The sequence below is a fragment of the Sebastes fasciatus genome, chromosome 10 (genome assembly GCF_043250625.1).
Source record: "Sebastes fasciatus isolate fSebFas1 chromosome 10, fSebFas1.pri, whole genome shotgun sequence".
In the NCBI taxonomy this organism is placed as follows: domain Eukaryota; kingdom Metazoa; phylum Chordata; class Actinopteri; order Perciformes; family Sebastidae; genus Sebastes; species Sebastes fasciatus.
This window is the reverse complement of record NC_133804.1, coordinates 13901277-13923165: the sequence shown is the minus strand read 5'-3', so window position 1 is coordinate 13923165 and position 21889 is coordinate 13901277. Positions and strand designations below refer to the sequence as shown.

At 42.1% G+C, this 21889-nt stretch overlaps 1 protein-coding gene across 4 annotated transcripts in view; it reads left to right on the top strand.

The window, feature by feature from the left end:
• gria3b (glutamate receptor, ionotropic, AMPA 3b) overlaps positions 1-21889 on the top strand; it is a 98471-nt gene that overhangs the window by 18548 nt on the left and 58034 nt on the right. For all 4 annotated transcript variants that reach the window (XM_074648323.1, XM_074648321.1, XM_074648320.1 and 1 more), the window contains exon 3: positions 14186-14425. In XM_074648323.1, coding sequence (XP_074504424.1) covers positions 14186-14425 — 240 coding nt within the window. The remainder of the gene's footprint in view (positions 1-14185; positions 14426-21889) is intronic.

Below are 21889 nucleotides of genomic sequence, written 5' to 3'. Positions count from 1 at the left end.
CCAGGTATTTCCCCCGCTGTGTACAATTGGATTCAAAACAAGTCAGTCGGGTCTATACCTGAAATATCACCGCGAATCTTTACCCAGGCGGGCCCGGCTCTGCTGCAGTCAAGTCGAATCATTTAGAGGCGTCTTCTTAAACTTATTCCTTTAATCTCTTTGATATGGCTGAGAGTTTCTCTCCTCGTGTCCTCTTTTCTTAAAGGCATCTGTCACGGAGACCCTAAAGTGAACTGTTTCCTGTGATTCAGCAAAGCTAATCTTGCCCGTTTGTTGTGAAGACAGAGCCACTGACCACTTCTGACAGCGACAGTTTGAGTGTTTGCTGTGTTGGTTCCGACGGGTTGAACTCCCTCCCGTTTCTCAGGTGCTCTGCCCTCCTCTAACTCGTCTCACTCCCAGCACGGAGATGCTGATCAGACCGTGTGTGGTCTACAGATGGACGATGCGTCTCCACTTCCTCCCACTGTGCAAAAGTGAAGCCAAAATATCCCTGATACCGGAGCGGTATCGAGCGGTATTGAGATTTTGACGTCATTTGGAGCCAGAGTCTGCTCAGTAGTGAGTTGGAGCTCTGGTATTGAGGTCCCGCCCTCACACACCTGCCCGAGCCAATCACGAGCCGAGCATGGCCACAGCTTGCTAGCTTGAGCCACCTAGCTGCTACGTTAGCACCATGGTAGCTGTTTGGCTAGAAAGACACAACTTACAATAATATCTCTATATTTACATTACGCAGACTCAAGAAGGTTATAGAAAGTTATAGTTACATCTCCGTTCTCCCCTCTCTCCCGAGTCTCCGGTTGCGACTACTTCACTCATAGCAGCTGTCAATCATGACGTCTCACTCTCCTTTTTATAGCATCAAATAACTAATTAAAACTAGGGCTGTCAATCGATTCAAATATTTAATATAAATAATAATAATATATTAATTGCATGATTTTCCATAATTAATCGCAATTAATCGCACATTTTTGGTCTTTTCAAAATGTACCTTAAAGGGAGATTCGTCAAGTATTTAATACTCTTATCAACATTGGAGTGGGCAAATATGCTGCTTTATGCAAATGTATGTATGTATTTATAACTGGAAATCAATTAACAACATAAAACAATGACACATATTGTCCAGAAACCCTCACAGGTACTGCATTTAGCATAAAAAATATGCTCAAATCATAACATTATTATTGTGTTAACTTTGACAGCCCTAATTAAAACCAAACTTATCAGAAAAATGAACACTTCAGCGTGACTACCTAAAATGACAGAAACCGTCTTTCGGAAAACTTTATTTTACGTGTGCTTTGACTTTTTAGTTTGGCCCATGTCCCATCCACTAACATGGAGGGGGCGGGATTTATGACCTATTCTGCAGTGAACCACCAAGGGGTGATTTAGATGTTCTGGCTTCTGTTTTGAGGAGCTGTCATGTCGTCCATCTTTATATACAGGTTATGGTACACGTCGGCACACCTTCAGGGGCCGTCCATCCTTATGTCGTGGCTCAATCCACACCCCTCTTCATCTGCGATCCCCGTGCTCTTCCTCGCTTCACGCTCCATTCGCTTCACTTCCCTTCCTCCATATTCATCTGCGAAGAAGAGCACGCTTTAGGCCCGCAGTGCTGATTGGGAGGATTAGTGGTGTGTGAGGGACTTTGTCACCAGCTTTCTTGGAAATCCAATTACAGAATATCATAAGCCTTACATGTTTCATCCTCAGCTGAATCCTCCTTAAAAAATGCACACAGACGCACTCAAAGGGTCAGCGTTGAGCAGCTGTCCTCGCTCTGTGCTGTGGTGTCCTGAAGGTGAGAGGAGTGATCATCTTTGAGAGGATAAGACAAGTCCTGTAGCACTCCTCTCTCGCCTCTGCATTGCAGCAAATGGTGGACTGCAAGAGCCTGTCGGAAGAATGGGTTGTTATTTGTTCTACGTGATGGGGATGTCGGAGCACGGCTCTCGAGGTGAAGAGAGGGGCCAAAGGGTTTAGGTCTGTTATCTGCTCGCATAGATAGCCCTTAATTGCATGTGTCAAGGAAACGACATGCAGCGGACGAGGGCAGAGTGAGATTTCTGCATGTATCCATTGAGTCACATCGAACTGAGATATTCAGCAAACGTACTGAACATTTGAACAGAGTTGAACGGACCTACGCGGTGGCGTCTGTTTGACCCGCCGAGTGCTTTCAGCCTCGCGTGTTGCTCTGTGTTCAAACAAAAGCATCATGGTAAGACCTTGGAGGTGAAAATATCTGTCAGGCTGGGAGATGGAGTTGAGAGTCATTGACTGCCTTGGGGATTGTTCACCAGCCACTCTCACGACGAGTACAGGACTATATCATCAAGATGGCAGGTGGAGAGGAGAAAGGACCTACAGAGTGCTAGACGAGAGGAAAGAGAATAGCTGATGAACTCCAGTGATGGGGAAGTAGGATGTGCTCGTGGGCCACTCCTGACCTTAGTGACCATCATTTTCTTATCTTCAGGGCACTACATGCATAGTAATTTGTAGCAGTCAAACCTTCAATCTGTCAGACATTATTAATGATGAAACAAAGGTTTTTAATGCAGACCAGGGATGTGAATTTTTAAAATGTATATAGAAGGAAAAGGTGTGCCTTTTAAAGAAAAAAAAATCTATTGGCCAGATTAGTTACATCAAGTAAAACCATAGACTGTATATAAGAAGTGAACGTAGTCATCGTGACGTCACCCATTGGTTTGTGGATTGCCGTTTTGAAGCCTTGAGTTCGTCATTTTGGCCGTCGCCATCTTGGTTCTTAGCAACCAGAAGTGAACCGAGAGGGTGGAGCTGAGTACAACTGAACGCTGAATAAGACATTTTTAGGGGACCGAAATGTTACAATTTAACTTTCATGAACTGAAAACACACTGTGAAAGGGTTTAAGTTCAGCGACAAAAACACGGACAACTCCCAGACCGGAAAACGCCGTGGTAGCGACCTGTCAATCACAAGATAGCCACGCCCTAAAACATACCCTGCTTTATGGTCTATTTGACTCTAAATGGGACCATAATTTACTAAATGAACATCATGTTGTATTGAAGAAGACATGAAACAATGTTTACTGAGGTAATAAATCAAGTGAGAAGTAGGGTCATTTTCTCATAGACTTCTATACAATCAGACTTCTTTTTGCAACCAGAGGAGTCGCCCCCTGCTGGCTATTAGAGAGAATGCAAGTTTAAGGCACTTCCGCATTGGCTTCACTTTTCTTACCGCCTCGGTAAAACTAGGATTCGTGTCACTGAGCAATCCTGATTCAAGACTTAAATGATTTCTGTTTGGAAGTAAAAGTATTATGAAAATATAAATCCAATTTTGCTTATCATTACATATTCTCGTATTAAAGGGGAACACCACCTAAATTAAGAATTTCAATATGTTACTTCCATGGCCTAGGAAAGTTCAGTCAGTATTTATGAACATGAGATACTCTCTCTCAAAGCCAGAAACCAGAGAAGTAAGTCTCAAACCTGTGATGTCACAGGGTACAAAGTCTGGAGCTGCTCCATGGACGATGATGGATGACTGATTTTGTGGACCCACAGAATGATTGTTTTCTTTTTTATACCCGAATGAGCTTTATTCTATTGTAGAGTTCTCAGTTGTGAAACAGAAAATGTTCCCATATACTCACAACATCCCCCTGGGTGCTCTCAGTGTTATCTATAACATTGTCTATGGAGCAGCTCCAGACTTTATACTGTACATTATGACATCACAAGTTAGAGTTTTAGCACTCTAGGTTTTGGATTTGGGAGAGAGTTGTTCATGTTAAATAATATTTTTTGGACTGTCTTAGACCATAGGAATAACATGTACGAATTTTGAAAATGGGCGTAGCCCCCCTTTAAAATGTTAAAAACTATGGTCGATACCTCCATAAATCCCTCATTTTAAGGAGTCATTTCTCTACAGTCTTTCACCGGCCATTAACTCCTGGTTTTATTAGTATTTCTATTTTAGCCATCCTATTAAGTCACTTAAAGTTGTTCATAAACATTCTGTTTAAATGGAATATTGGATCAATTTAAAAAGCAGACAATTCTAGTTTGCATGAGTAATCCTCCCTCGGCTTACTTTGGCAAAGATTTGACAGACGGAATCATATCCCCATAATTCAGATGTGATTTCTTTCAGTCTTTCTTGCTAACAGAGCAGAGGTCCACTCACATCTCATTAGTGACTGACTGGGGTTGTAGGTTGCATATGAGCCTTCCAGGCGCAGCATGGTATGAAATAAGTGCTTTTTCCTATAGATGCCTTTTAGGCCCAATTTTTGAAGCTTCAAAGAGAATGTAAATCACGTTAACCAGAGTTAGAATTTTATGCTTTCTCTCAGATTTCCATAATGTCCTTCTCAGTTGGATTCACCGCTCTGCATCGAGCTCAGAGAGAGAAAAAAAAATACCTAAACTGAAATTTTAATGTTGTACTTTCACACAAATTTCCATTAATTCCTTCTCGGAGGATATTTGACTAGTTACCTGGTAACTATACAGCTCTGTGAACATGTTTTCTATTGGAATACATTATGATAAGTTTTACACAAACCAAAGTAAGTCTTCTGACTTGAGTTTAATTAAAACATAATCACTGTGCCATGTTAATAAATGCTTAACACTGTTGCTATACACTGGATAACATTTCCGTTTGCTTGTTCTGGGAAATGACTCTTTCTCTGCTCTGCTCTTCATGTGTTATACTAAAAATATGAGCTTTAGAGGTGTCGAAAAATGACTTACACTTGTTTCGATATAAAACCATTTCACATATTGTTAGAGAAATAAACTTGTGTTATTTCTCACGTTGCATTCGGATCGAAATTGTAACTGTGAGCAAGAAACTTGACAAAAATCTCACACATGGCGATTGCCATGTTGGAATAAGATCATGTTTCTTCAAATAGTTGACCTGTTCTCCGTGCATCAAGGCAGTGGAGACATTTACATTTAGTCATTACATTTTGTGACATTTACTAATGTATCTAGCAGAGAAGGAACTTTCCCTTATATATATAGTATACACTAGATAGATACAATGAAACGTACACATCCATTTTCTGATAGCATGCTCTATTGTGGCTTTACATGACCACAGCATGATCTATGACTCTTTATATGAGTTTATTCAGTTACAGAAGTATAAATAATCAAAGTTTATAATAATAGATAGAATATGTGATAGGAGGAGAATTGACTATAGGTAGTCGTCAGTATGTGGAGATGCTTATCTCTTGGTGGGTGAGCTCCAGGCTAACCAGCCCAAGTGACAGAGCATCCCAAGGCCAGGCTCCTTACCCCCCTATCATCCATCATACACTCAGACACACACACACACAAGTACATGCGTGAAGACACATACACAGTCTGAACTCACCAGTGGATTGCTTGTACTCGTACAGCAGATGAGGTCGTTAGCAGAGGTGATTCCCAAACTGGCAGGGTGAGCAGAGGGCAGGAGAGAAATTGGACATTTTGTTTACATCCTTGTTTACTTGCTGGTTCTTCTTCCCTGCATTGCTGTGTTTCTCGGCCACCAGTTATGAGTGTGAAACCACTGGCAGGACTGTGTACTTGCGTGCACATGTGTATCCACAGAAAAACTGCTCCATAGCGCTACTAGCGGTCAATAATCAACTTTTTTTGCAGATTTGCAAATTTGATGAAAGTGTGTGTCATAGCCTACGACAGTTAGGGCTAGGTGATAAGGCTGAATTTACAGTAATTAAGGGCCTCCTGTGGCTTAGTGGTTAAGAAGCCGACCATGAACTTCACCTTCCTCGGTTCGAGTCCAGCTAGTAGCGGTCCGGGAAAAAAATCGATACAGTATAGTATCGCAATTTTTTGAGTGGCAATATTGTATCGATACACAGACGTCAAGTATCAATCTTTTATTATGTAAACTATTAACCTCTTAAAGCTGAAGTAGGCGAGATTGGAGCAAATATGATTAAAAAAAGTTATTTTTATAAAACGGTTGCTATATCATGACAGTAGTACATGAAACAGGTAGCCTGAAAAAAAATCATGTGCCTCTGTGTCCTCCGGTGCTCCTAACGGCATCTGCAAGATTTCACATAACATAGCAAAACAAGCAGTAAGAGGTGATCTGAGGTCTGCTGTCCAGCTGCTGTCTATGAGAGCCGGCTGTCAATCAATCGCAAACGCCGACCAAACGGTCAAACTAGGCAGCGCTGATCAAATATGAATCAGTATTATGTTACTGTAATGCCTATTTCTCGCCTCAAATGTTTTCAAAACCATCTTGTAGTGTACGGTTTAGCTGTAAAATGAGAAATGTTGTGACGCATTGTGAAATCTGGTGAAGGAACGCCAATCTCCGGTCACCTGACCGGAGCACAGCCAATAGAAACTCTCTCTCTCTGAAATGACCTGTGATTGGTCAAAGTCTCCCGTCATGGGCTAGATTTTTTAAAGCCTGAAAACAGAGCCATGAGGAGGAGCAGAAGTCTAGTTATCTCTCAGAACACTTGAATTACAATATGCTGAAAGGTTATTATAGAATTTTTGCCCAATGATGCAAAAAATATACCGCCTACTGCCACTTTAACAATCTGATGGTCTTTCAGACGTTTCAGAGTGAAAACTGTATCTTATTAGATAAAACAGATAAAAATAAAGTTAATAAACTGCAATATATGTTATTGCAATACTCAGCATATCGCAAAATGTTTAAAATCGCAATAAAGTCACATCATGACTTAAGTATCATGATAGTATCATACCGTGGGTCCTCTGGTGATTCCCATCCCTAGCTGGGGACCTTTGTAGCTCTCTCCCTTACTTCCTGTCATACTACCACTATCTAACAAAGGCATAAAATACACCTGAAATTACAGTAATATCAAAACATTAATGAAAATATTTTTCCAATATCAATATATATCATAATATAACAAATGTAGGCAAAAATCACCGAAACAATTATCAAAAAGGTGTATTGCATTGAACTGCGTTCCATTGTTATGCATTACCTCTGAAAAACATGTTATACTGTATGTGTACAACAACTTATTTAGTTAAATTATAGTTTGCAAGTAAATATGTGTTTTAGATTGCTCTCTCTCCACAGTGTTTGTGTATCGGTGTCATTTAGCCCAGCAGGTAATTTAAAGTGTAAATGGATGCTGGCTGTTGACGGAACAGGACTAGTAGCAGCTTCCTTTTAACGTCTCACGGCACCACTGCAGTTGTGTCGTTCTTGAATCTAGGTCTGCCATTTGAATTAACAGTTTGAAGCACTTCACATCTCTGTATGACAAGAGCCGATGCAATCCCCCAGGGCTCTTACGAGCTATCTCCCAGTGACAGCATCCCCTCTTCAGAGCAGGACATGCTGGTCCCGATGTAGGCCGGTGAAAACTGGGGAGGGGGAGGAAGGGAGCGTGGGAGGGAGGGGGTGACCAGAGAGGAGCTACGAGGACCAGGGGGGGTGGGGGGGGGAGAAGAAGGATATCAAGACACAGGCAGGAAATGGAGGCCATGAAGCTGAGAGGAGAAACAACGGAGCCAAAAAAGAGAAAGAGAGAATGTGGGTTTTGAAAAAGACGAGGAAAACAGCTAAAGAGATACAATCATCGTTGACATTTACTCGTTCCCAGCTCTCCCCTTCCCAAGGCTGTGCAAAGCTCTGGCTCATGGGCTGCGAAAGAGCACCAGATTCCAAATACTGTGAGCGCATGAAAAGGTTTTTTCTTTTTTTTCTTTTTTTATGAATTAGCTCAGCGTGCCTGCAGGATACCAAATATCCCTCTGAACTAGCATTCCAGGCCAGCCATCTCAAGTGATGCATCAGAAATGTAACATCCCCGTAGCTCTGCCGAGTGTCCTGATTATAGAAGGGAATGAGGGCGGCACACTGTGTGTGTTTGACCAGTGAACTGGAGATGGGATGCATGGTTCCCTGCAGCAGGGAGGGGGAGGAGGAGGAGGAGGAGGAGGCACGGTTAACTGCAGAGGAAGAAAAAAAAGGGGGGAAATGGGATCGTAGGAGAAGGAAAATAGAAGGAGCAGATGAGAGAGAATAATCTTTGTGTTGTTTACCACTCAGTCCTCCAGCAAGCTCCTCTAATGGCTACATGGTTGTCTGTGGACCTGTGAGTAAATTGGCGTTATTGAAATTCAAGGTGACACTCGCAGAATCATTGGATTATATTAACTGATGTGTTATTTCTTCAGGTTCGGCCGTCTTGTTTCCACCTACATTTATTCCGTTTTTATTTAATTACCGAGAGGGATGAGGCCGAGGCAGCAGCAGCAGCTCTCTCTCTCTCCTGAATGCACTTTTCTTTTACTTTTCTTTTTTTTTTAACCACAGTCCAACACCAATCTCTGCTCCGCTGATGGAGCGGGGCGATATTATGGGGGAAACAATGTGAGAGGAGAAGGAGAGAGGCACTCAGGTGGAGAGAGATACTGCCACGCTTGAAGAGGATGTATGCTTTGGGGGATGACCAGATGGCTGAGGCAACAAAAGGAGAGGTCAAATAGAGTGGTGAAGAGAGAAGGAAGAGGAGAGTGAGGTGTTGGAGGAAGGAGGAGGAGGAGGAGGAGGATCAGTACTGCATGGAGGGACATCTCTAGGAGGAATACATACATATACAGAGTATAGCAAATTTTTGGCTGCGAGAGGGTAATCCAGAAGTTTCCATCCATACAGTCTGTCAAAAACAGTTTGACTTCTGAGTTTGGGTGCTAAGAATTGCAAATAATAGGAAACTATGTTCAGAAATGAAGATACAACCAGTCATTTGTGTTCTTCTATTGAACTTATTAAGCTGCAATCTTGAATTGACTTTCCTTTTCACTGCAAAGGAAACATTCAACTCCTCTTGGTCAATATGTTTCTACTGATTGCTTTTTTTTGTTCCTATTAATAAACTTCCCCTCCTTTGTATAGTCTACTCATTTGTACTGCTGTCTTGTTATTCACCCTTGACTGAAAGAATTAGAGTTTATTAACATTTAAAAGGGTAAGAAATTTACATACGCCGCAAATTAGCGAGGTAGCAAATCGGTGCAGCTTGTAACAAAAAAAAAATGCAGATTAATTAGAAAGTTACACTGTGATGCAAAAGAATGCGTGATTTTAAAAGAAGAAAAAAAAGAAACTAGCTCATTCCTCGCAGGTGATCCCGGCTGTTGGTGATAAGAGCCGACACTTCTTTTGTTTTCCTCCACCGGCAGCGCTGGAGTGAAACAGCAAATTGTTTTTCTCACAGCAGTTTGTGAAAATGATGGTTGCAGCCTGCCAAAAGGGAAGGGGTCATTTTTTTTACTAATGCGGGGACGCATTTGCTTAATCGATCATGATCAACGGCGCTGCTATAGCTCCACCTGAGAGCTCAGATTTACCATCACCTCCATGCTACAGTGTATAAACACCTTATGACGCCTCAACGTGTGGTGTGGCCTGTTAGCCTCTGACCATGGAAATGTGCCAGTAGTGATTAAAAACAAGAAGTTTCTGCACAGCGCAACGTATGGCTCTCCATTAAAAAAAATAATTACGCTGCTTTCATTGATTGTATGTAGCGTAACATTAACTGTGGTTGGGTCTATTTATAGCATGCATGTGGCTGCGAAAGCAAGCCCTGTAGGGCCACAAATGCTCTGGAGAAGGTGGAGGTGCAGCTGTGATGCAGGATGCTGGCAGATCTGGTGCAGTGAGACCGGCTTGTGTGTGCCTCCAAAACAGAACAGGTCATGTCAAACCTCACCGCCATGGGAGAACATACTCAGATCGCTCTAGATGGCACAGCTCATGGGATCCCCGCGACACGCAAACCTTTCCACTGCAATAAGGTGGCGACCCTGAAAAAGGGTGCAGTGTAAAGACACTGTATGTCTAACGGGGTTACAGGGAGCGAGATGAGTGTATGTGTGCGTGTGTGGACATATCTGTTGTTGAAGCTCGCTCAAAGCTCAACCTAATAAGCAAGAGGACAGCCGAGCAGAAAGAAAAGAGGCTGCCAGATCTGGTCCCCTGGGAGAGGTTCTGTGTCAGTACTGGCCCAAATTAAGAGGGAGTGCAGAGAGAGAAAACTGGGCCTCGGCGAGGGCTGCGGCTCCTACTGGCTCCCCATTCAGCGTGGGAGATTGCACCACTCACCCTGCAGCACTTACCCACAATACTGCTGTCCATCTGTTGATTCACTTATCAGTAAGCAGCGTTGTGTGTGTGTGTGTGTGTGTGTTTGTATGTCTGCATCCGTGTGTGTGAGCTTGCCTGTGTGTGTGTGTTGCTGAGAATGGATGCTTATACCTTGGGAGAGAGGTGTCTGTACCAGGACAGATAGGGAGGGAATAGAATTAAAAAGGATGAGGCAAATCCCACCAGCGACTAGATCCCTCATTCACACGGCAATTGTGCTTAAGAACCGAATACGTGAGCGCTGTCATGTTGTCCTCTTGAGTGTCTGAAAGGTTTCGCACGTACTGTAGCACCGTTCTTCACAAAGACGGCAGAAAAAGATTGTTATTGTGTGTGTGTGTGTGTGTGATTTTTATCTTGATTAGGATGAAGGCACAAAATGGAAACTGTCACGTTGGTGATGAATTGTTTCCAGTTCAGCATCGGCAACCTCGGAGAATGCTAAAACTCCGTATTTTGTATTTAAATAAGCTATCCCACCATGCCAATTGAATGAATCCCCGTCAGCCAATCGTAAACAAATATTTAACATAGCCATTATTGGATAGTGCCTTCCCTCCTGTCATCCAACCATTGTACTGGAATATTCAAAGTGTTTACGGATGTTAAGAATACTTGATTACCCAGCGGGAGCACTTGAGAGTCAATCAGAATAAGTGAGCAGCCATTCATGATAGGGCGGGAAAGCAAAACACACCTGTAGCTCTGAATGTTAGTTTACGCATTAATGGCTTCTGACTGAATGGAAGTCGCTCCTGCCTGACAATTTCACGCCATCCCACTAGAGCGCCTGATGATGAATACACAAACAAATGGAAACATTTTTTTTTTGCCTCTCAAGAAATGTCATCAGATGCACGCGCTGATGCTTGTATTACTCAGATGTTCATTCCCCCCGAAGTGGTTGTTATAGATTTGTTCAAGTGAAAAGCATTCAAATGATGGTGTAACTGTTTATTTTCTTTTACCTTTGGTCGCCTCAGATAGTCATTTCACTGAGCATGAGTCTAGTTTTTGTGCAGCTTGTCAGAAAGGGTTGTTTTTTTCCCTCAAAAGTGGGGTCAATCTTGTATTGAAATACCTTGTATCTATGCAAAGACACCAAGTAGCTGTTACTGACATGGTGGCGTCAACAAAACACAAACGTCGTGGGTCATTGGAAGTGAAACTGCGTTCCACTCGAGGCAGAAAGAGTTGTCTTTTTCAGCTCCTTCGTAGGAGGCAGCAGCAGCAGCGGTGACAGGCAGCAGTGGCGCTCCCAGCTGCTGCGAATGCTGCAGTGAGTCGTTCAACGTGGATGAGGGAACAGAGCGATAACTGGTGGGAGCTAGAGACCTTCGGTGAACGCCGTGGCTTTTTCTATCCATTGGCTGCCACTTTGCTACCAAAACAAACACACTCACTGTACCGGCGCCTGCATTTACTGCTGACAGCCTGTCACATTGCAGTCCACTAGTGCAGCGGTCCCCAACCCCCGGGCCGCGGACCGGTACCGGTCCGTGGGTCATTTGGTACCGGGCCGCACAGAAAGAATAAATAACTTACATTATTTCCGTTTTATTTATTATCTGAATCTGAATGATGTTTTATTTTGAAAAATGACCGGATTCTCTCCGTTACATCGTAGTGATACGTTAACGCTAAAATTTAACCCACAAGCTAGCAAAATGAGTAAAAAACAGACGTCTTTGGAGAGTTTCTTTGGGAAGGGGAAAAGGCCCAGTGAAGAGACAGAAGAAGGGCCAACGACTTCCAAGAAAAAGAAAGCTGCATTTAACAGACAATACCAGGAGTCACTGTCTCCTATTACCCCTAGATGGGACCGTCTCGTTGCAGAGAAACAAGCTCAGGGCTCACATTGATTTAGCGTTATGGTGAGTTAATTTTTTCATGCACTTTATATTCGTTTTTGTGGTGTATCTGTATCTTATTTTTGTAGGCATGTTTAAACGTTACCATAGCGACCAGAGAGCGTTAGGGGGCAGAGAGGATGATACTCATGTTATGTTGTTGGCGCGATGTTAAGAGGACGCTGCTAATAAAGTTGCATATGAGTACACAGTGCATTCACGTTTATTATTATATTTACAATATACCACTGTTTTTATGCCGGTCGTATCATTTTATTTTGTTGTATTTATCCGCCACACCTTGAAGGCCTGTCCGTGAAAATATTGTCTGACGTTAAACCGGTCCTTGGCGCTAAAAAGGTTGGGGACCGCTGCACTAGTGCATTACCAGATTCTTTCACTATCTGATGCAATGCATGCGGTCTTGGTGCATTGTTTATTAACATGCATTTCTCTTATTCAGATAGATTATCCATATCCAGATAATGAATGTTGGTGCCAGGTGTATATTGAATTATATTGGGATGGGTATTATTTAGAGCTGCAACAAAAATCATCTTGTCATTATTGATTAAGTCACCAATTATTTTCTCAATTAAACAGGAACTCCAGTGATTTCACAGTAGAGGGGACTCGAAATAGACAGATTAGAAAAGAAAATTCGACCAAGGACTTGTAGTTCTTAGTCTCCAAACTCTAAAAACTCTGGATCCTTCACTTCCCATAATGCTACTTGATAGTGTCTTTCATTACACCCTTGCTGTCTGGTAAATACCCACATCTGTCAAACTCCACAGCCCCAATGTGTAACACAGGATACGGTTATTTTTTCAGTCCTTGGGACAGGCTGAGTAGTATCCCTAATGACAAAGACCATTGGCTACATTTTTTATTTAAATCCTTTGATCAAAGAATAATAGAGGAGCAATGACTATGTTTGCATGCACAAAATATTCTGTTTTTTACTCTTATTCCGAAAAAGACAATATTCCTACTAAACTGTTTACATGTATATTCCGCTAATACTCCTGTTTACATGCGTGTACTCCGATTAACGTAGCCGGTGGCGGACTTGTTCGACCGTGTGAACACAGCCTCCCTCTTTCATTCCTTCAAACACCATTTTCAAAAGGTCGGCGTTGCAATATTTGTGCATATCCAAAAAACCTGTTGAGATCCAAGTCTGTCATAATGTTTAAAAGTAGGTGTGTTTCTCCTGTCGACCAGAATTGTGGACTTTTCTATTGGGCATGCATCTACGTAAACTATCGGCTAGTTGGTTTGTGTACAACGCACAGAGCTGGCAGTAAACAGGCAAGAGGCTGTGTTTCTCAAACTGCTGTAAAAACACAGATTGAGACGCATATTCCGAATGTGCTGTATACATATTCAAAAAATGCTTCTAAAATCTGAATAATATCGGCATATCCCACATGTCTTAATCAGAAAATGTTCCACTCGGAATAAGGCCTAACTCAGAATATCCAAATTGAATATGCTGTTTACATGACCCTTATCAAATTTGAAATATTGTCATATTCGGAATAATAGTGGAATATTAATGTGCATGTAAATATAGTCAATGATAAGTCTATCAATTAGTCAATCGTCAGAAAATTCACCGAAAATTCAATTCAAATTTTGCTTTAGTCATTTTTCAAGAAAAACAATGTCATATGGACAGATGGTCAACTAAAACAAACAATTTGAATACATCACCTTGAGATGTGGTTAATTATTACGGTCATATTTCACTATTTTCTTACATTAAATAAACAAAATAATGAATGTATTAATCAAGGAAATGAATGTCAGACTAATTGATAATGGAAATAATTGTTGAATGAGAAAACAAGTTGTTACAGTGACTTTATAGAGTTATATACTGTTGTTGTATAATTATTCATATTTGTACAGGATATGCAGTATTAGAAATGCTTTGTCAACATGCCTTTGGGGTCATTTAGAGTCACATAAAGCCTTAATTGGCTATTAGTGGTGGGTCAAACCACCCAGTTGATCTATTTCTGCCTGAAGTGATGAGGCACACATTTGTGAATGTGCATATTTTGCTGAATAATGTCTTAACGCTCGTGTCCTCTTCTCGCCCTCTGCTGTCCCTGCAGTTTGCTCCCAGTTCTCCCGCGGCGTGTACGCCATCTTCGGATTCTACGACAAGAAGTCCATGAACACCTTGACCTCGTTCTGCGGCGCTCTGCACACCTCCTTCGTCACGCCCAGTTACCCCACCGATAACGAGGTGCAGTTTGTCATCCAGATGCGCCCCGCCCTCCGGGGCGCCGTCCTCAGCCTGCTCTCTCACTACAAGTGGCAGAAGTTTGTCTACCTCTACGACACCGACCGAGGTAGGTGACAGCGTGGGCCTTGAGTCGGGGGGCTTAAACCTTGAGTTACAGCGTGGAACCACAGGAAATGTTCCAGTGGCTCAGAATAGCAGCTGCACACCAGGGTTAGCGGAGGATAGATTTACCCTGTAATACTTTATGAAAGCCCTGTAAATGCTTGAACTGTTAACACTGCACTATTTTATACAGTAGTTTGGTGTTATGTAAATGGGAAATCTACTGTATTCGCTAGCAGCTCGTAACTCTTGTAATAACACATTACACTTTAAGAAACGACGCATCTTATGAGCTATAACCTTTGGATTGGACTGGTTGGTGCCAGTTAATCTTCTGTTTAATCATGTTGTTGATATTGGCTCGTCTTTCATCTGAAATGAGGTATGTCACAGCTGCTGCTGAAATGTTTTCTACAGGAATCAGAGTCTGTGCCTGCCTGTGGGGGCTGCTTATTGTGTTGCGTCAATGAGGGTTTTTTGTGTAGCACCCAGATTGCATTGCCTTGTTGACAATAGACACTGGCTTAATGCAGCAGCGCGCCGCCTGTATGACGACCTGTCAACACGGCGAAGTGCTCGTTTCTGGGTGTTCTAATGTCAAATGAGAAAATGAGCTCATTATCTCCCAATAGAATAATGATCCCCTCCTCCTACAGAAACTTCAATTTGTTCAAACAGCACCTGGGCAGGAGGGATGGATGTGTTCAGGATGTGACAGACAAAGACACAAGATGTCTTCCTCTTTGTGAGGGTGCCAGAAAGGGTGGCTGCATATTCCTCCCGCGCCGCAGTTCGGATTTGCTATGTTTATTTGCTCATTATAGAAAGGTCCAGATATGCTTCAAGCTATCTTCCTCTGTCTGAATGGTTCTTTTTCCCAGCCTCACGCCGGGCCCCCACCTCCCTGTGTCTTGCTTTGAGGCAGAATGTGAAGTGTGCTTTAGTCCTCTGTCTTTGGGTCTCCGGGCCTTTAGGGTCCAGAGCTGAGGGCCTTAATCCTCCGCACAGCCTGCAGATAATATGTGGTTAATTAGGGTCACTCTGACGAGAACACTCATCGGATCTTCCCTGCGGATGGCAGCAACCCACACGTCCTTCAGCACAACCAATACTGCCCAGCTACCGGTCCCCATCCCTCTGCTTCTCCTCTTCTGTCTGGCAAAGTGAGACTGTCTGGGGCAGAGTTGGATGCATAGCGGAGGTGGGAAAAGAGGCTGAAATACAAAAAAAGAAGTTAGAGAGAAAGAGTGATGACAAATAGGCGCTACTTTAAAGAGAAAAGAGAGGGCAAAAGAAGGAGGGGAAGGTGAGGAGGAAATAAAACACCTATTCAATCCGGCAATTAAGGCAACAGCAGGCGCGTGTGATTTACAGGCTGATACCTGTGTACAGACAATTCCCTGCGTACAGTACATCCCCGTGCAGAGGCCCATGCCAAGCCACTTTTAGCTCTCTCCTTGCTGCCAGTGGTGTAAGACGATCCCTTATTAGTGGGAGGACATTGGCCCCAGGAGGGGATTAAAGTCGTTTATTGATGCACTCCATCCAGCACTTTGGGGGGCTTTGACACTTGGCTCATCAAGCAGACAGATGTGTCAGAGAGCCTCTACCTCCGCTTATCAGGTAGTGCAGCTCCCCAGGCAATATGGACACTGACTGCTGGCTAAACCAGGAGGAGTGACAAGGGAAAATAGTCTTCAAGGGTGTATGTTTTTTTACCCTCTGGCTCTGAGGCAAAAGGAAAATTGACAGACAACTGCGTTTGTCTGTATTATTTTGAGTTATTTATTTATTTTTTTGTGGTTCCCGACCGTTTTTGTCTGACGTACCCCGACAACCGTGTCAGATGAGCTTAAGTACCCCTTCATTGACCCCACCCGTCACGTGCCAAATGTGTCTATTAAAGTGTATGTCAGTAACACCACATGAAGTGAATATTGTTGCAATATTTACAATTGAATTGTTCATGTTAATATCGGTTTTAACCACTTATCCATCACCTTTAGCTAACTGTTCATGTATTCAACTGTTTATCCAAATACTTTTACCCAACAATTTAAACTCTTTATCCATTACTTTTAGCTAATTATTTCAACTATTTATTCATCACTTGTTCGTTCCATTCCATCCATTACTTAGGCGTTATTACTGACCCATGTTGGTGGGTGCAGTTAGCTAAAAGTAGCTGTAGGTTACTGGTTATTGTAACTATACATTTACTGAAGATCAGCATCACACCAATTCATAATTCTTTTGGGATTTTTTATTTTCTTCCTAAACAGAAAATATATGGATATATATTTTTACTCAACTCATAATTTCTTTTTCTTTTTTCCAAATTAGTTGAGCTAAGCCACAATCGTTCCACCTACCCTGTTACAGCTACAGAAGTATACCCTGGGGTATAAGTACCTGGTTGGGTATGACTGATATCTTTAGGCTACAGAAGTATACCCTGGGGTACAAGTACCTGGTTGGGTATCACTGGTATCTTTAGACTACAGAAGTATACCCTTGGGTACAAGAAACCCCAGTTGGGTATCACTGGTATCTTTAGGCTACAGAAGTATACCCTGGGGTACAATAAACCCTAGTTGGGTATGACTGATATCTTTAGGCTACAGAAGTAAACCCTGGGGTATAAGTACCTAGTTGGGTATGACTGATATCTTTAGACTACAGAAGTATACCCTAAGTATAAGTACCTGGTTGGGTATCACTGATATCTTTAGGTTACAGAAGTATACCCCGGGGTACAAGAAACCCTAGTTGGGTATCACTGATATCTTTAGATTACAGAAAATATACCCCGGGGTACAAGTACCTGGTTGGGTATCACTGATATCTTTGATTCGTTGTTCACTCTCGCACGCTGCTTTGGGTCACCAAATTGGAAGTCAATGAAAGATCATTGATCCATTGTGTTATTGCTTTGCTGTGATTTTCTTGTTAGCATTGTCTGAAAAAGATGCCTGTCATGTTGAGAAAAGCCGCTAAATGATCTCTGACCTTAAATGCAAAAAAATCTTTACACAAGTTAAAAAAAAAAAAGCAAAAGCATGTAACAATACATCTTCTCAGATTTCTAATTTTGCTGTTGATAAAACAGTGAATGAACAAAACAAACCCACATGACAAATGACCTTCTGCTCATGATGTGCGACACAGAGCACCTGTTGTGATGATGTATTATGTTCTTGAGTGCCTTTTTGGCTTTTAATTTGTATTTGATAAAAGCATTGATCATCCACAATACTGGAAGCAACTTTGCAATTATTCTCCGAACTCCTATACACCTACTCTCCTATTCTGTGGTGAAAAGGCAGTGCATTCGCTCGCTGAGTTCCACCAAGAGATTTTATTCAGTCAATAGAAAAGATTAATTACGGCCACACTATTCATTTGGCTCTTATATTGGGGCTGGCAAAAAAATGCTTTTAGGCATTAGTGTAGTGCTTTCAGTCAGAGAGCGATGGTCCATATGCTTCAGGCTCAGATGTATTGGAGGGAAATGAAGGTAAATTTGTACCCTAAATGCCATTATGAGACAGCTGTATGAAAGCAGACGTTATGATGAAGGAACTGCACTGGAAGCAAATGGAGCTTCCGTAGGCAGTGATATTAATGATTGGCTACTCTTCTTTTATCTGATGTAACATATTGACAGGATACCGTACGTGTGTGTGTGTTAATACATGTGTGGGTAGATAGAGATGAAAGGTCCAAGCTGACATCACCACTCGTTCTTTTGAATCACTCCCAAACATCACATATGGCTCACCGGGAAAAAACTGACAATCCCCGCAACACTCCTTTGACCAAATCCTCTGTTTACCCCCGATTCTTTACTCTCCAAGAGTGAATATTGCTTTTTCTGTGCTTTCGGTTTGCATCAGCAGACAAATTTCCCCTTAAAAATCTCAAGCTCTATAGGGTGAAGGTAGCTGGACCTTGCCCTTTCTGTTCTGGCGGTCAGGTATGGGCAGATAATTGCCAGGTCTGTGCAGCAGAGACAGATGATTACAGGCTTTATTGTCTCTCCCAGGCACAATCAACCCTGATTCAGCAATCTCACCTCTCCTTGATTTATGAGTCGCTTGCTCCCTCTTTTCTCTCTTAACCCCTCTATACGGTGTCTTTATATGCTTTTAGCTTTCTCTTATGTCCCTCCTTCTTCCTGAGTGTCTTCCTTTAAGCTTGCTACAGCAGTCACAACCTTTCCTTCCTTAAATGCCGCAAAGTGGTCAAGAAAAGGCAACTTATGAAACAAACCACAAGTGTGCAGTTTACAATGACAATAGTGGCAGATTTACCACTCAAAATTCATATTTGTTTTTAAAAACAGTTCAGACAGAGGAAGGCAAAAGCATGCTTTTCATTCTGTTGTTTGCCGGCTGAAACAACGCCTGTCTCTGGCAGATTTTATCAGCTGTAGCTTCACAAGTTGGTTGAAAATGCTGTCTCCAGTTGACTTCTTAATGTTTTTAGTCAACTCATTTTAAAATGAGAACCCTGTAAAAAGGCGGTATAAAAACACACATGATGGCTACATAGGCTACATGATATTGTGCTATGAGGCTGAAGCTAAAACTAACATGTCCCAGTGTAGACAAAGAACCTATATTGCTAAGAAGTGAAAGTCAATTGTTTGTTCCATTGCAACGTCAGCGCCCAGCAGCAGAGCTACACCTCCACCATTCTGAACTGAAAGGACGCCGGTAAAACGTCCCCCTACAAAGTGCCGTACAAAAGTAAAATCAATATTATATCTATTCTATTGTCATATATTTAATGTCTCTACCAAAATGGCCTGTGTTGAACAACAAAATATTATAAATATGCATACCATTATAACTAATTACTGACTTATTTACTTATTAAACTTTTTTGCCCAGCTGCTTCCCAGAGGAGCATAAAGTTAGCGATGGACATACATGGAAGTTAGAAAAATCCAGCACACAGATTGTGAGAGCAATCTCAAACTTTTTCATGTCAAGGACCTACAAAATAGATTTCTCTTTATACATACATGGCCATAGACATCATTGGCATTTTCAGTCCAAAATGGCGGCGGCGCCACAGCAGCGTCATCTAGCAGCTGTTGTCAAAAATGCACCGGAGTTTCGTCTCTTTGCTTCTATATTCTTTGGTGTAGAGCTACTGTAGTTAGTAGGAGAAATGGTTAGTTTGTTCTTACATAACCTTGTTTGGCTGCTTAACTTGCATATTTGTTCATGTTTTCAAACACTTTTAAAGTTACAGTACAAGAGAAAAGTCTTTTAGGATGAAGAGTAACCAATGTGTTTGGGAAACGCTTTACTATAACGCTATCTGAGGTAACGTGACTGGGGTTGCTGGATTGTAACGTAATGGATAAGCTATTCATCAATGGGCATCCTTTTAATGTAACCTATAACCCCATAAACTTAGGCTGCTGTGTTCACAGATATTAGCCCTAATACTCGGCTACTACTGTAGGTAGTGAGCTACATGGCCAGACATGCTAACAATTGCATCTCAAAACAGATAATCCATGACCTAGGTACTCTGTTGCTCTTGTGTTTTTGGTTTGAGAAAGGCTATTAAAGGACACCACCATCCAACCACTTTAAATGCAGAGTATCGCTCTAAATCTAAAGCTTGACAAGCCTGCTGTGCTTGGTTACAGTTGCTAAGCCATGATTGGACGATCGCCGTAGGGGGGGGAGGGGTTTAGCAAAGGGTCAATCGTATGCCTGTCCTCCCTTCATGGCCGCTGTTTCCCTCTGCTCCATCAGTGTCTACATCGCTCCCCTGCCTCTCTGTGTTATTTTTATTTTGTCAGTCTTGAGATAATCCAGTTCACCTTGAACTGAGCAGCAAGACAATAAAAAATAAAAGAATGTGAATGAAGATGTAAATATGACTGACGGAGTCCTCTGACGGTGGGAAAGCACTTATATTTTCCATTGACATTTAGCGAATACCAATCTGCAGAGAGCATTGCCAGTGATATTTTGTGGTAAGACCTGGAGCTGCCACCTCTTTATATTCGTGATGGCGTTGTAAGACACAGGATTTTAGCCCGTCTCACAATATCCATCGCCACACCACAGCGTTGATGACATATGAATAACAATGACGGGCCTCATGCCGTCGCTTTCCATCATTTCCTCTACGATCAATATTCTGAATGTGATATAGTTAGGAGGAAAGCGATCCAACACGTTGCTGCCGCTGCTCTGAAAGCACAGAGCTATTTACTTTTATCATTTAACTGCTGACAGTTGAAATAGTGTTCGATGTCATAGCCTCATTATAGCACCAGGAAGTCAAATGTTCTCTGAACAAAAACCTGCCAGGTGGAAACTGTATTCTAGCAGTCAATCCAAAAATATCTCCGGGGCACTTCTCTTTCATTCACTCTGTCGATTTTTCCAATGACCCCGACTGCTGCGGAGTCAATTCACCAAACTTATCTGGAACAATAAGGCGCATGTACCGTATTGATCATTAGAGGCTACTGCAGTATTTTGTAACCACAAAGGGAACAGTTTATTCCAAAACATGCAAATATGTGCAAATTCTGACCTATACTATATGGTCTCCAAAGTGTATGCATGCAGGCATTTATACAGTATTTATCAGAATCACTCGGCAGTCACATTTATTGTTAAAGGTCTTAAAAATGTCAATATTGAATTGAAATGTTACTTCTTATAGCAGAACACAAGAAAGCCCTTACAGTGCAGGAAGAAGTTGACTCAATAGAAATATAATTACTTTCTAAAAAAAAATATATCACTCAGCTGTCTCCTAGACAACAGTCTGAACTTAAACCTAAATCAAACAAGCTGATTTGGGTTTCTCTCTCAGTGGAAGCAATGATATGATTCTGTGGGTTTTAATTAAAACAAATGAAATCATAAATATGTGGTTCCGTTCTTTTTACAGTCAAATGTGTGGTTGCGGGACACAGTGTTGTAGTCGAGACCAAACTCATAACCAAGACCAAGACTTTGAGGGGTTGAGACCAAGTCAAGACTAAGACCAAGGCAGGCGAGACAGAGTCAAGACCGGACCAGTACCAGTCCCAGTACTGCTGTGTGTTTTTAGGTAGCCAAATCTTCTCCCAGACAGCAACAGCTCTGCGTTCACTTTCTTGGAGTGTGTGTGAAGGGGGACAGGAAAGGGTGACAGCCGTTAACAGTAACAAAAATGCAGGACTTGAGGCAAGGTGTTTCAGGTAGTTCAGAAGAAGTGTTTCCGTGGGGGAGAGTAACTCCCTTTGGCGTGGACTTTGGGCTTTGTAAATTTGCAGACCTTTTACATGCACAAAAAACTATATACCACACTACAGGAAAGGGGAAAAGCATAATAGGTCCCCTTTAAAAAAAAAAAAAAAAAAAGGATCATTTTAAGCTCCTATTGTGATTCGTGAGTCAGAAGATCTTGACTGCATGTGACAAAAATGACAGAGTGGAACCGG